This window comes from Parasteatoda tepidariorum, chromosome 1 (assembly GCF_043381705.1).
Source record: "Parasteatoda tepidariorum isolate YZ-2023 chromosome 1, CAS_Ptep_4.0, whole genome shotgun sequence".
Lineage (NCBI taxonomy): Eukaryota > Metazoa > Arthropoda > Arachnida > Araneae > Theridiidae > Parasteatoda > Parasteatoda tepidariorum.
The window spans coordinates 29,448,601-29,463,815 of NC_092204.1; the positions used below are offsets into that span (position 1 = coordinate 29,448,601).

General features: G+C 27.8%; 1 protein-coding gene across 6 annotated transcripts in view; it reads right to left on the reverse strand.

Moving 5' to 3' along the window:
* The window catches only part of LOC107444333 (probable ATP-dependent DNA helicase HFM1), a 63,362-nt gene extending 48,303 nt beyond the window's left edge, over window positions 1–15,059 (reverse strand). For 3 of the 6 annotated variants that reach the window (XM_071178100.1, XM_071178102.1, XM_043051261.2), the window contains exons 1-9: window positions 14,889–15,059; window positions 14,080–14,120; window positions 12,255–12,305; window positions 10,746–10,816; window positions 9,512–9,653; window positions 7,675–7,826; window positions 5,683–5,763; window positions 3,953–4,117; window positions 2,307–2,353 (exon numbers count right to left, since the gene is read on the reverse strand). In XM_071178100.1, the coding sequence (XP_071034201.1) occupies window positions 2,307–2,353; window positions 3,953–4,117; window positions 5,683–5,763; window positions 7,675–7,826; window positions 9,512–9,653; window positions 10,746–10,816; window positions 12,255–12,305; window positions 14,080–14,120; window positions 14,889–14,953 (815 nt within the window). In that variant the 5' untranslated portion in view covers window positions 14,954–15,059. The remainder of the gene's footprint in view (window positions 1–2,306; window positions 2,354–3,952; window positions 4,118–5,682; window positions 5,764–7,674; window positions 7,827–9,511; window positions 9,654–10,745; window positions 10,817–12,254; window positions 12,306–14,079; window positions 14,121–14,888) is intronic. The other 3 variants (XM_043051264.2, XM_043051263.2, XM_043051265.2) reach the window with 3 other exon arrangements.
* Between the last annotated feature and the right edge of the window lie 156 nt (window positions 15,060–15,215).

Below are 15,215 nucleotides of genomic sequence, written 5' to 3' on the forward strand. Positions count from 1 at the left end.
AAACTCCTTATTAATAAAATATTTTCATTTTTTCACAGGTGTTCCTATTATTTTGTTCTATACCTGAATCTTGAAAAAAAATTAATAGATGAAAGTATATGTAATAACAAAAAAAAAGCGTAATAACAGAATATTTTAAAAAAAAAGAAAAATGGGGGGGGGGTTTAGTTTGTTAGACGGTTGCACCCCCTTTTATATTATTCTGCCGGAGCCCTTGTCTCTCTCAGAAAAAGGTATTCTTTCTTTGCTTTTCAATTTGCAGCCCATATTCCTCTTACTTCAACCCATTGGTTATAATAGCCAATACATGAAATCATGTTTGCTATTCCATAGAACCAGTAATATCTAAACCAGTCATGTCAAAGATACGGTCCGCGATCGCAATGCGTCACAGAAAGAAGAATTGTGTTTTTTTAGAGCTTTTATAGACTTCACTCGATTCCTCTACGGAAGTTTTAAAATGTGCACCCTGCATTTATAAGTAATTTCAAGGGCAGTGCATGCCTAGACAAGCGAGAGAGATAGACAGTAACGCCATCTCTTAGCAACAAGCGGAATCTTCGAATGGAATATACTTAGCAGCACAACTACGGATGGCGCTCCTGCCATGGCTGGCAAACATTCGGCTGTTGTAACTAAATTGAAACAGAAAACATCAGGGAATTTTGTGGGATTTCCCTGTATAATTCATCAGGAATCATTGGCATCCAAACCTTTAAAAATGGACCACGTCATGAAACTTATAATTAAAATAGTAAATTTTATAAGGAGCAGAGGACTAAATCGCCGACAGTTCAGGCAGTTTTTACAAGATTTGGACGAAAATGTTTTTGATGTCCCTTATTTCACTGAATTTCGTTGGCTCAGTCGAGGAGTAGTTTTAGAAAGATTTTTTCCATTACGTGATCCCATTCAAGCTTTCATGTTAGAAAATGGCATCTCAATTGATTATGACAATAATGACTGGTGGATTGATTGTGCCTTTTTGGTAGATATGAATTAACACTTGACTGAGCTGAATGTAAAGTTACAGGGTAAAAATCTGATTGTCACTCAAATGTATTCATGTATTCTAGCCTTTGAAACAAAGTTGAGGCTGTGGAAAAATCAGGTAAAAAATCAAACTTTGGATCATTTCCCTCATTTAAAATCATTTGGCACAGTGAACTAAAAAAAATTGGATCAATATTCTCAACTTCTGCAAAATCTGATCACGGAATTCAACAATCGTTTTGAAGACTTCCACAAAATGAATGAAACGGAATTCCCAATTTTCAACAATCCATTCAATTTTGAAGCTTCACAGGCACCAGTTCATTTGCAAATGGAGTTGATAAATCTTCAATGGGACAGTATTTTGAAAGAAAAATTTAAAGAGGTTAACGCTCTTACATTTTATACAAAATATTTCAAGAGTTTGGATAACTACCCGGAATTAAAAAAGCATACAGCACGCATTCTGTGCATGTTTAGTAGCACCTATTTATGCGAGCAGATGTTTTCCGTCATGAAAATAAATAAGAACAAACATCGCGCAAGACTTAGGAATGAACATCTCCAATCAATTCTTAAAATAATTATATCAAATATGAAACCGGACATCAATGAGCTTGTCAAAAACAAGAGAAGTAAGGTATCTGGATCCTCGAGCTCAAAATAATTACCATCTTTTATAACTTTGATATGATTTTTAACAACCATATATTATAAACTATATAATTAGATAAATCAAATTTTATAATAATTCAGTACATTTTTTTTTATTTGCATCTGGCCCGCCTACATATTCTAAATTTAATATATGGCCCTCTGCAAAATTGAGTTTGACACCTCTGATCTAAACCCTAATAAGACCATCTAACCTGAACTGTTCATTCGGACACAGTTACTGAGAGCCGTGGTGACTCAGGGGATAGAGCGTTTGCCTCCCAATAAGGCATCACAGGTTCAAATCCCGGCTTGGACTGATTGATACGAATTTTACTGATGTAACCACAGTGATAAGGTAAAATATTGCTAAGTGCTGACGTAAATATAGTGGTAGATGAATCATAGATTTTTCTTGCCGTTAGGCTCACCATGGGAGGCTATATTGAGGGTTGACTGAACAAATTTTAAACGTTTATCAACATTTGAAGCATAACTACCATCAACATTTATAATAATGATTTGTAAAAAACATTTTTACTGCACAATCTTTCTAAACAGATTTTTATATTTTTCTCATAGTTTTAATAAAGTATAAATAACATTTAGTTATACAATGAGCAGTATTCAAATTTAAAGTAAATGCATGAAAACATTACTTGTAATATTCTCCTTTTCTGTTGGGAAGACTCAACCATTCACAAACCTAAAGATGTGAAATAAGTTAACAAAGATCACACATAATTCACATGATTAATAAATTTGTACAAGTAAAAATCTTGAATATTGTTTGAATCCTTTCATATATTCCAGAATGTTTTCTTTCTTTGAAATCCTCTTCGAACATTTTAATGAATTAAAAGGATATAAAAAGGATATATAACTTTTTCTTTTATTATTTTACCACTTGGAGTGATTACTGCACATTCAAATCTACCAAAAAAAAGGAGGAAAAAACATTCAACTCTAAAATTGCACGCAGCTTAAAAATGTTCCACAATTAGCATATATTTGAAGTGTATTTAACTTAATTACTCATATGAGAAAGACTTACTTTCCTTTGTTACAAAAATGTTGAAACTTTAAAGCAAATAATTTGAAATACTCTTGTTTGAAAAAAAATTAAATTACATTTTAAGTTCTTATCTCTCTTACAATAAAGATACTAATTATTTTTTATCACACTACACGCAATCTAACATGGCCAATGCGGGTGCTAACGCCTCCAGTGAGAAAGGGAAGACTTTTAGAAAGGCGCTAGCAAGATTACAATTTTTTTTTTAGAATATGAAGTATTTTATGATCAAAAACAAACTATGAATGGTATAAGTATACATAAAAACTTATAAAATGACTGGTTTGGCATTGAAAATTTATTTATCTTTCTAACTCAGTATAATGTATAATAATTTTAGTATTATTAGTTTTTGAAACTGTTTATCTTTAAAATAAAAATGCTTTTAACGATGATAAGAGTAATACCCACTTTAAGTTTGTATGAGTGCCATGAATTTGAATTTGTGCCCCTACAGATATCCAAAATTTCACCTAAAAAAGCTGCTTTAACTTAAATAAGTAAGTCGTAAAGTCAGAAATTTATTATTTGAGAACTTCAGAGTACATATATTTTTCTCTTATTTTTAAATCGTATATAGAAATTTTGATTATATTATTAAGTTAATTTATTTGCATAATTTATGGGCTTTTTAAAAATTCAAAATGTTATGATATAATTAACTTTGGATATCCTATTGTTAAATTTTAAAATATAGCTTGCTACCTTTTTAGATTTTGAAATATAATTCACTCTGTATTAGCAATGCTAAAAAACACAGATGATCTATGGCAAGTTGATCTGATATAAGATAGGTTTTTCGAACGAAGTTTTAAAAAAATATATTTATTTGAGTATTAAATTCAAACTGCAAAGTTACTTGTTGAATTTATACTTATGCAAGAAAATAACATTTTATACATGGGTTATTTTTATCAAAATTAGTATAAAATATGTTTCTAACACAGATAGATTGGTCATTAGATATATATTCAGTAACATAATTAAAAATATAAAAAGACATAGCAGATTTTTTTTAAACAATACTTATTTATGAATGTTTTGTTTTTTTTTAAAAATAAGGGGGCATTAATAATTTTTTTGACTAGCAAAGTGGATTATGATCCAAAATAGATAGGGAATCTATGATCTGAAAATATTTAGGTACATATTTGTATTGCAGAATTTATTTTGAATACGATATTTCAAAACCCTTTTCATTATAAAAGAGACACAGTGATTACAACTTACATCCTCTGCATTCGGGAGGGTAGCAGATACAGCAATAAATCTAAGATTAGGTTCTGCTTTTGCCTTCTCTGAAGATTCCCTCATCAGAAGTGTTTGAATTGCTTTCATGCGGCTTAGAGCTGCTTCCAAAGTGGCACCTCTCTCTTCTTCATTCAGTAAATGAACCTACAACAACACTTGTTATTAGTTCATTAATAAAACTATCTAGTGAATTTGCAACTGATATAAGAAAACAAATGGTTTAAAACTTTTTTGTAGGGAAAATGAAATGAATGAAAAGATCTATTTTAAATCTTTTTTAAAGCACATTTCAAAGTAATTGGCAAAAAATGGCTGAAGTAAGATAAGTTAAATTAAATAATGTTTCAGAGGAAGAAATTTTAAGAAACCATAAACATTACAAAGCATAAACATATTACTGTCATACATTAATTGTTGCATAATTCTCAATTAGGATGAGTTATTAAGAAATTTTATACATTTATGAGAAGAAACAGGATTAAGTCAGTAAAGAAGTGACTAGAGTAAAGCCTAATATTTAAATCTAACAATAATAGCTATCAACTCACATTTATTGAGAATATTGTTAGTTAAATTATTATCCTTATATTATCTGAAAAATGACAACAATTTTTCACTCTTATACTATTTCTTTCAGCACAAAAATAATTGTAGATCTACTTACTATGAGTCTTTTTGCATTTACATAGTACTTAAAATTAAGTTTTTTATAGTACGAATAGGAAACCCATTTACACTTTGTAGTGCATCAAATACACAAAAAATTGTAGAAGGGATATTCTCCAAAGCAAAAATTAATTTATGTTGAATGATTAATTATGCAGAGAGCAGATTTATGCCGGCAAAATTTAACCAAACTTTAATGGAAAAAAAAAACACTATAATTCCTTTTCTTTTATTTATAGCAGTAGGTGAGAAAATAATTCCGAGTATTAAATAACATTGCTGTTTTTGCTTGATATAAAGTCTAATCAATCTAATTAAAAACTCTGATTTCAGATATAACTCTTTTTATGTTTTGAAATCAGTTCTATCAATAAGTGAAGCTTTACAAATGCACATATTAATAGGAGATAAAAAGGTAGCGATTTTATTGATTGCCTAAAAGATACATTTTTTGTCACACATCATTTTTTATCTTTTTCATCATGGAGACTTTCATTCACCTCCTTTTCCTATGTTCTGCTTTAACTTTTGAAACGTCATCAGAAGAGAAAATTTATTTTATTTAATTCACATAAATTTTTAATTTTTGAAGATTCAGAACGTTTTATAAATGATAATTGCTCATTTTTAAATTCTTTTACATTTGCAAGTCTAGGGTCTTAAGGATCCGTAGTTTCCAATGTCTAGCTGGAATTACTGACAAGCGAGTTACAATAAATTAATATTGAGAAAATCAGCTTTTATCAAGTAGGAAAATTAATACAAGTTTTAAGTTAGTAAAATTTTTTTTGATTTTTCAAACTTTCTTTAAAAAAATTAAAAAATCTAATTAACTTGATTAAAATAAATTTTTTTAAAATTAAAGAATTTTTTTTAAAATTTTTTAAAGATGAACTTTTAATTTATAATTAGCTATATTTAATAAACAAAATTATAATAGAAATATTAAAAATCAAATCATAACACAATGTATGAAACTATGTTACAACATTAAAAGTTGCAACATACTAATACATTATACATGCAAATGTATACATACATACCTCATCAATTAGCAGAAGTTTAACAGTTTGAACTAGGTTTCTGTTATTTTTCCAAACTCTGGTAACACTATCCCATTTTTCCTGAGTAATATAAATCATTATAAATGGATTTAGTGAATTGTATTTATTCTTAAAATAGATACATAAGAGTTGTAAAGAAGAAGGTAGTTAGGTCTCAATTTTGAAGTGAAATATTTTTCAATAGCAGGGGTGTAGCTATCATTGGTATAAACGAGGCAGTGCCCCATTGCCAAAGATACAAAAGTTAACAAAAAATTATACTTATAAAAATTATTTTTTTGTATTATTTACATTTTTCAAAATTTATTTAGAAAAACTTTCATTTTTATTATTAATTTTTTAAACATAAAATGGCAGGAGAAAAGCATAGAGACAAGCATTTAATAATTGTACATAATCAAATTAGAGGATAATCACACTTACAGAATAGGAGTCTAAGACCTTTCCTAAGAAGGCCACTAATTTTGTCAATAGTGTGAGAGTTCAGAAGCATACACCCTAACATCCTTAATTTTTTACAAAACGGTATTGCTAATTGTTTCCTATAAACTTTTAAGCCCTGCTACTAGCTAGTTTTAGAAAAGGATTGATAGACTGAATAAAAGTCTTGAAGATAAAGTAAAACATTTGCTGGTAGGTATTATGTTACAAGTCAACTAATGGTTCACAAATATACCAAGGACAGACTAAAGATAATGTACGATATGAATTACAAAACTTTTATATAATAGAACAATTTTTAAAAAATAAAAAAAATTTTTTTTTTTTTTTTTTTTGTGACAGGCTAAGTGGAGACTCAAAATGGCTAACAGAAAAAAGATTCATTGACTGATAAATATTTCCAATTATGCATTAAGAACAAGTTTAACTGATAATCATAGCACTAGACCCGTAGTTTAGTTTTATTTTTCATTAGTGCATTTTGTGCTTGATCACGTTTCTCTGATTCCCTACTATAGTTTTGTTAGTCTTTTTATGTTAGAACTCTTCAGAAAAAAAGAAGCAAGGCCTAAAATGTTTTTAAAAATAAAACACAAATAAAAAGTAAAATTTATTTCTTCAATTAAAACTATTTAAATGTAAAATAAAATAAAAAAAAAATGTATGGTTAAAAATCTAGCAGATTTCTAATTAATACTTCGTCTACTTTATATTTCTTACATTTCCAGAAAGAGTGGCTAAAGATCTTTTCAAGTTGAAATTGATTTATTCATAGTTGGAATTAACCCTTAGAAGCCAAGAAAGTTATAGTGACTTGGCACAGCTTTCAATTGAGAGAGCAAGCAAGGAAATTTCTAAACCTAAACCTAATTGGCATATTTGCAGTTATTAAATTGAGAAAGAAACCTTTCAAGTGATTATTTTGCGATATGTATATCTTATACTGCATTTTTTTCCCTTTAATATTCCTATAACCAAAAATAGTGTTAATTTAACTATTTAAAATGGTCTTGTTATATTTTACATCTATGTTTTTATCAATTCTTGGCTATTGAGCTCTATATATAATATGTTCAAGAATAGTAATTTTTATGAATATTCTTGCAACAAAAACTACTTAGTATTAATTTTAAGTGGCTACATTATAGAACCTCAGGGCCCACAAGACAGCTACGCCACTGTTCATCAGCAATTGTTCAATCTAAAGTCATTTAAAATAGTTTTTTGCAGAAATTGAGTGATACAATAACACTTTGAAACCACCATTCACAGCAGTTCTTTGTTAGTTGTAAAGGAAGGAAAAAATTTCAAAAGTACAACACTAAAACAGTTATAAAACTTAATTTGACTAATATTTTTTTTTTTAAATTTATAAATTCCGTAGATAGTTTAAGTTTAACAAAATTATCAGAAACTTTAATCAGCAGAACAACAAGACAAAAATTAAAATCATCCAAATAAATTCAAAAGATAATGTCTTCAGAAATTATTTTAAGTGTATTGTAAGAAAAAAAAAGACATTATATTCACAGGGGTGGTGAGTATGATGGAATATTTTTGGAGTTCAAAATAGTTTTCCAGATCAGTGTCGCCTGTCAGCTGGATACACAGAGCACCTAGTGGAGAAAATTTTGCATTCCAATCTTCATATCGTTCATTGCACAATGACTTTACAGGTGCCACTAAAAGGATGGAAAAAAAGTTTTTTTTTTAAAGTACCGACAAATTAGAAAAAAAATGTATTACATTTTAATTTGACGTAAAAGTTTTTACAAAACATATTGACTTAAATAAAAATTTTAAATAAGTATAAAGAATAATCAAAGAATTTTTGTTCACAATACTCCAATTTTTAGCAATGTACAAAAATTTATGTAATGCTTTACTATTTGGGGTCAAATCATGTTTGTCACATGTATTAGTTGTCACTGGTAAAAATCACATAATCATAAATCTATACTGAATAGAACAACTTTGTGTATGTGAAATTTTAAAGTTACAAATTATAAATGCTTTTAAATAATAATAATAATAACTTTGCATGTGCAATATTGGAAAAGAATCTTTATCTGCAGCTCTTATGCAAATTCCTTTCTTGAAAAAGATTTTAAAAAGGGAAAATTTTTATATCTTTTATGATGGATGATAGAAAAATATTTCTTTTACTTCTAAATTTTTTCATACATCCACCCACTGCAAATTTTTTTTTTGCCCTTTCTCTAACTTTAAAATTAATTTAGAGAAGCTGTGATAGCACCCACTGCCATGCTGGAAGGTTACCAGAACTAGGACAAAACAAAATTATTCTGATTTTCACAGATGTTATACATAAGCAGGGGTATACAAAAACAGGGCTCGAAAAACCACCCGTCCTCGGCGGTCAAAAATTCCCCGCGGACAACAAAGTTCTCGAATCCGACGTCCGCGCGGACGGCCATTTTCCTGTTAATGTTCGTGATACATTTTAAATTTTTGTTATCTTATAAGAGTCTGGCGCCTCACTTCTAAAATGACCCTCTAATCTAGAAATACAGCAACACACTGAGCATGGTGGGCATGGATGTTTTCTCTGCCTGGGAGTACTGCAGCGGTTGAAAGAGGCTTTTCAGCAATGAACTTACAAGAAACACATTACGTACTGGTCTTAAACGAGAAGCGTTAAACGCAATTATGAACATCTACCTAAATGGAAAACCCCTTTCAGATTTCTGTGCAGAAACCTCTGTAAATTATTGGCTTGATTGTGGAACTGGCAAACGTCATATTTGATTCATTTAAAAAACTCAGTACCCTCGGATAAATTGACATTCCAGATAACTTGACCTTTTTAATTTAAATTATTTTATAAAAGAAATACTTTTTTTTATTACTGTATAATGTAATCCTGGTATTTGTAAAACTAGTAACTACTAATTCATTGTTCAATTTATATAAACGTTTGCAATAAATAAGAAAAAATTATATTTTTATTTATTTAGAAGTTACGGGTTAATTTCAAAGGAGGACGGGTACATTGTTGGACTAGCCGCCCTCGGGGATGGGTAAAATTTCTGAGTTTTTTCGAGCCCTGTACAAAAATGTAAATTTTTAGGAAGCTAGAACTAATTTCCAAGAATCAGCATGTTAAGGTACGAAAAGAAGTCTTTGAATTTTATATTAAATTTTACTGAAGTATTGAATACCGCTTACAACTTTTTAGCATTTGTAGAAATCCCATACGTAAGTAATTACCAATAAAAATATGAAATAATAAAAAGGCATGCATAAAAAATTATCCTAAATTATACACATAGATTTAAGTAATTATCAACAATATTTAAAATAAAAGAAAATATTATTAAAATTAGTTTGAAAATATTATCCTTACTATAAATAATTTTGTATCTAGAAGAAATCTGGCCAATGTCAGAAATAAGCATCAGAAGTCTAATGATACCCAATTCAAAAATGACTGTCTTTCCTGACCCTGTGGGAGCGCAGACTGCTAATGACTTGTCAGTATAAAACACCTAGAGAAAAATATCACATATTTAATTTCTCATAATTTTATAAAGATGGTGCTGTAATCAGAAATACTTCCCTCTGTAGTATAAATATTTCAGATTTAAAAGCAGTAATTATTCATTAAAAATAAATCATCCCAACTAAAATTGAGCTCAGTTAATGGAAAGCAAGGTCTACGAAAACATACATCCAAAAGACAGAATTATTTATACATTTGCTATAATGATATAAAGTTAAAGCATATTTTCACACATTTTATTCTTCATACAAAATATACTTCCTAATGAATTTTAGTTTCAGAAGTTCTTGAGTATTTATTTTCTTCTAATTTAATAACCAAGGACTTTCTGTTGATAAGTTTTAAGAACAATTTTTTCGAAATTGCAAGTAAAAAAAGATTGAAAAATTTCAATCTAATGAATATATTATTCCTGTAATGAATGGTGCTTTATTGAATTCTATGGTTGGCATATAACATAATAAAGCATGTAAATCTATGTAAATTTTAAGAAGGTAATTGGAAAAGAAAAGAGTAACAGACGGCAAATCATGATCGAATACTCTTGTCAAACTGCAAAATATATGTCATAAATATTTCATTATGATAATTTAATCTTATTGTTTTTCCACTTTTATACTAAATGGATAAAATTATTATTTTTAAAATGCTATCACAAACAGAAAATGCAAAAATACTGGAAACCCCCAGTACAAAATATCCTAATTTTATTTGTATCTATCTTTTTTGTAATACTAAAGTCTGACTTATTTAAATGACTTGCTTTATCTCGAGCATATATATTTACAGTATTGCGATCATAAGGTACTTTTCATTTTTACCAAAGGATCGTAATAGGCAAGTCGAAGGGGCAACAAATTTTTCTAAATAACTATCTTTTATCCCTATTCTATGAAAATATTGGTTTCACATGAACTCAATTAAGGAAATAGAAAACAATTTGAGGTTCAATAAAATTCTGCTATTATTCATATTTACATTTATTAAATTGTTTTGGGGATTTTTTTTTAAAGTATCAGATAAACACCAATGAAATTAAGGACAGTAAAACAATGGTATTATTGGATTGAATACTTACATCTTCAAATACAGCAGACTGAACTATGTTAAAATTTGGGAAAGCTTTGAATATTGACTGATATTTAGAAGCTGGGAAAAATATTGAGTTAAATAACAGTTTTTGTATACTCAACATTCCATAGAGAAGACACATGTTAAACCTATGAACAATATTTTTTATAACAAAAATCTATATAAGAGGAAGAAAATTGAGTTAAAAGATTGATATATAGAAAGCTTAAGTTTACTATTTAAACATAGGACAATCAATTTAGAAAGCAATCAGAATTAATTTGTTTTTCTGAATGGTCAAAGTTGGAAAAAAATTCATACATTTTTTTATGTTGCTTGCTTATGATAGATAATCTATACTAATAAAGAAAGTTTTTGTCACGTTCTTTGCAAATTGGTACAATTACTATTTGAATAATTTTTTTTATGCTGATTCAAAAATTTTCAATTTATTGTAAAACTTATTTTTTAAGCGATTGAGTCAGCTTATTTTTTTGAAACTATTTGGTGAGAAAACCTTTTTAACAATTCTGAACATTAAAAAAAAATTTTTTTTTCAAATATAACTTTTTGTAAACATTAAAAATTACAACTCATAGAAAATTTTATATATTAAACAAATAGTGAACATTTAGGTAAGTAATACAAATTAATGTATAAGTTGAATAAGTAACAAAATTTCCAAATTTTTCTTATAAAATATTACTAAAGAATTAAACATTAAGAATAAATCATATCAACTAGGAACTGGGCAGAAGATGAACCTTTGTTTTTTTTTCGGCATATGGACATTTGCCATATTTTGAAGTTTTTTTAATGTTTTTATATATTTTCTACTTCCATGACCATATCTATATATTTTTATTTTTGCTGTAGGATTTCAATCTGTATGATTAATTTTATCAAAGCTTATTTAAAGCACTTTTGTTTTAAACTATGTGCTGACTTAATAAAGGAAAAAAAAATTTATTTTGTAAAATTAATTTATATTAATGCTATAAATTGTAACAACTAAATAATGACTTCAATGTCTATAATGCTGAAGTATGACATTTTCATATTACACACTAGCAAGAACAGAATTTACTCTTTTGTAAGCATTATCAAAATAACTTTAAAAGCTGAGTGTTTATTCACTTGTTAAGTAGAGTTGCAAAGTAATATATTAGTCTATTTAAAATGTTCGGTGATTTTTTTTAAAAATCATGTTAGCATATTTAGGTGAAAGTGGATACTTATGAATTATTTATTAAAAATACTAATAAATTAAAAAAGTTTAAATTAAATACTTTTTAATTAGTTTATTTATTTTAAATTATAAAAAATAAATTAAAAAAATAATTAAAATATAATTAAAATATAATTTAACTTTATAAACATATGAAGTTTCAATCAAATAATCAAAAATAATCTAGTTTGGTGAACCATGTACTCTCCAAACATATGAAGTTTGTAAATTTTAATAAGGATAGTGATACAAGAATATTATCTGGTTTAAACATACATTAAAGGATACGAATTTCAGATACAGGAACAAGATGTTTTGAATTGGTTTCATTTTTTAAAACTGAAACAAAGAATAAAGTAAAATTAGAGAAAATATTTGAGATATTACCATATAAGTACCTGTTCTTGGCCTTAACCAAACTCACAGCACAAAAGGGATTTAGAACGAAAATTAATAAAACGCATATATACCGAAATATCAAATAGATATGCTAAGGCGTTTGCGATCATAAACATTACATTTCTACCTGTTTTTTTTTTGTTTTATAACTTGAGCTTGAAAATTCTATTTTATTAAATTGATTCTCCAAAATTCAATTATTACTCTTTCCCTTTTTATGTTTACCAGCGATTTTTTTTTATAATTTAAGATCGATAATAATTAAAAAAACAAACAAACAATGCAGGTGAAAAACAGTTTGCAAGAATGTAATGACAGCGCGACAGACCCAGCATCTAACTATAGCATTTTACTTGCAAAATGCTCACTTTATCTGACTTCACATGCCCCTGATTCTATTGGTATCTGCACCAGTTTCAGGAATTACAAAATTTAAGGAGTAATTAAATGACAAAAAAACCCTTCATTTTTCAGAAAATCATCAATCCCAGACAATTTTTTTGGGTAATAACTTAAATTTCGTGTTGTGATATATTTTCCTACGATTTTTGCTTCTAATGTTTCATTTTTTGATGATTTTTTCTCTAGGCCATTTTTATGTTTACCTATAAGAATACCGATTATCAAGTATCATGGAGACTATTTTTTTTAATAAGTTAAACTCTACTTCAGCATAACAATTAGTAACAATTCAAGCTAACAGTAAATAAAATCACATTAATTGTTTGGACACATAAGATTTTGTTATATAGGTGAATTAGTCCTATAGAACTTTTCAAAATCCACAAGTCTCTTAGTTTTACTTCTAACTGTCCCTTTTCATTATGCTCAAGAAAGTTTTTTTCCTCTGCGTCATTCAGATTTTTTACGTCATCAATGTTGGAATTATGTACTCTTTCTTAAGATCTTCTACAAACTCAAAGGAACATTTACCACTCACTATTTCTATACCACCATTCACTTGTCTATCACAATTACATTTTCTCTTACTAAGCATGCTTATATCAATTTCTACAACCATACTACTAGGACCTTTAATCATTTCATGCTCTTTTTCACACTTTTCTACACAAATCACGCCTATCAATCAAAGCTTTTCCTGATCTCACTTTCACCTCATTCATATGAAGCTTTCTCAACTTCCTATATCAACAAAAAAGAAAATATTAAATCCTCAATCATATTCATTTTACGCTCTTCAAACCATGCAGCATTTCTTAGATACAATTTATAATGATGAGCATTTTTACCTATCTCGTCATCATAATCATTTGTTTGTTCCCTTTGTTCAACCAAACTCATATCTTTTATACAAACACCACAAAAAATGAGTACTAATCAAATATTCATGCATACACCAATCAATTCCTTTTTCCTAAGTTAAAAAAAAAAAAAATGCACATTCATTTTTCCACAGATTTTTTGTAGAAAGATAGTTATTAATACATATGAAAGACAGAAATAGTTATTAATACATATGAAAATAAACCAAGTACTAAAAGTATAACGATAAACAATAACATGAAATATGATACCAGAAATAGGGTTTCAGCAAAATTTTCCTACAACATTATTTGCTCTAATTTTGCAACAAAACAAAAAATAACCGACAGACATGTCTTTTAAATTTGTATGAAACAAGTTTTTTTTTAAAATAAGCTAGTAAATTAGATCATAAATATCCTTTTTATAGATACATGAGTTTTTTTTTTACCATTTTCATCAGCATTAGGTTTGTTGCTCGAAGCAATGTTTCTGTAAGAAAAAAGTAAAATAATTAAAAGATAAGAAGCACTCAAGCCAAGTAAATTACATAGTTTGGGAATATTTCCGTATCATGATTTGATGTTAAACTACGATCAAATGAATTTTAAACTAGCAATAGTTTTTGGGAAAATATGTAGCAGGGAATTGTCCAGGAGTGGTTTCGGGTTATAGTGCTGTGCAATTGGAAAACATAACATTAGTGCTTCACGATGGATTTCGAGAAAAGTGGCTTGACAATTATTTTCATTCTATTGCTAATGCTATGAACACTAAAATAAAATTTCAGAAAACTGATAGAGCAAAATTTATTTTTGTAAAACTTTTTTTGCAATATGTAGTTTATTATATCACAACTCAGTTAGAAAAGTGACACAAGTGAAAAAACAATTTCGAGGTTATGTCAATAAAAAATATGCATGAAGTGCCCCATGAAGAGTGCCACCATACTATGAATTTTTATAGTATTCTTTAAGTTGATTTTTCTCAAATGCTACATTTTAGAGTTATGACAGTGTTCTTGTAGAGCTATGCTACTGTTTTTTTTTTTTTTTTGGTTAATGCAAGGAAATTGCCAAGACTTAGCAATTATTCTACCGTAGATCACGATACGGAAAGTTTCCTCATAGTTTAAATCTATAAAGTCTTTTATATTACATGTATAAAATAAATAAGTTTTCAGATTTACATTTGTAATTTGCGAACATTGAAGTTTTATCAGCAGCTTTAGCAATAACAGGATGTTTAAAAAACACTTACTTAGAGTTTGTATTTTGCATAAATACATCGCCAAATAAAGAATCGAATGTATCAACATCGTACATTTTTAAGTTTTAAGAAAAAAATGTGTTATCACCCCAGGTATTTATTCTTCCATAAGTACAGTAATTTTTTAAAGAGCAGACGATATTTGAATAAAGGAGCTCAATTATTGATGTTGCCAAAATCAGTGCACACAAAATATATTTTTTTTATCTTAGATTTAAATTATAACAAAAATAATGAAATAACGGAATTAAATATACATTTCGATCAGGTTTCGATCGATCTAAAAATTTAAGAACATATCTGAGACATATTTGGAAA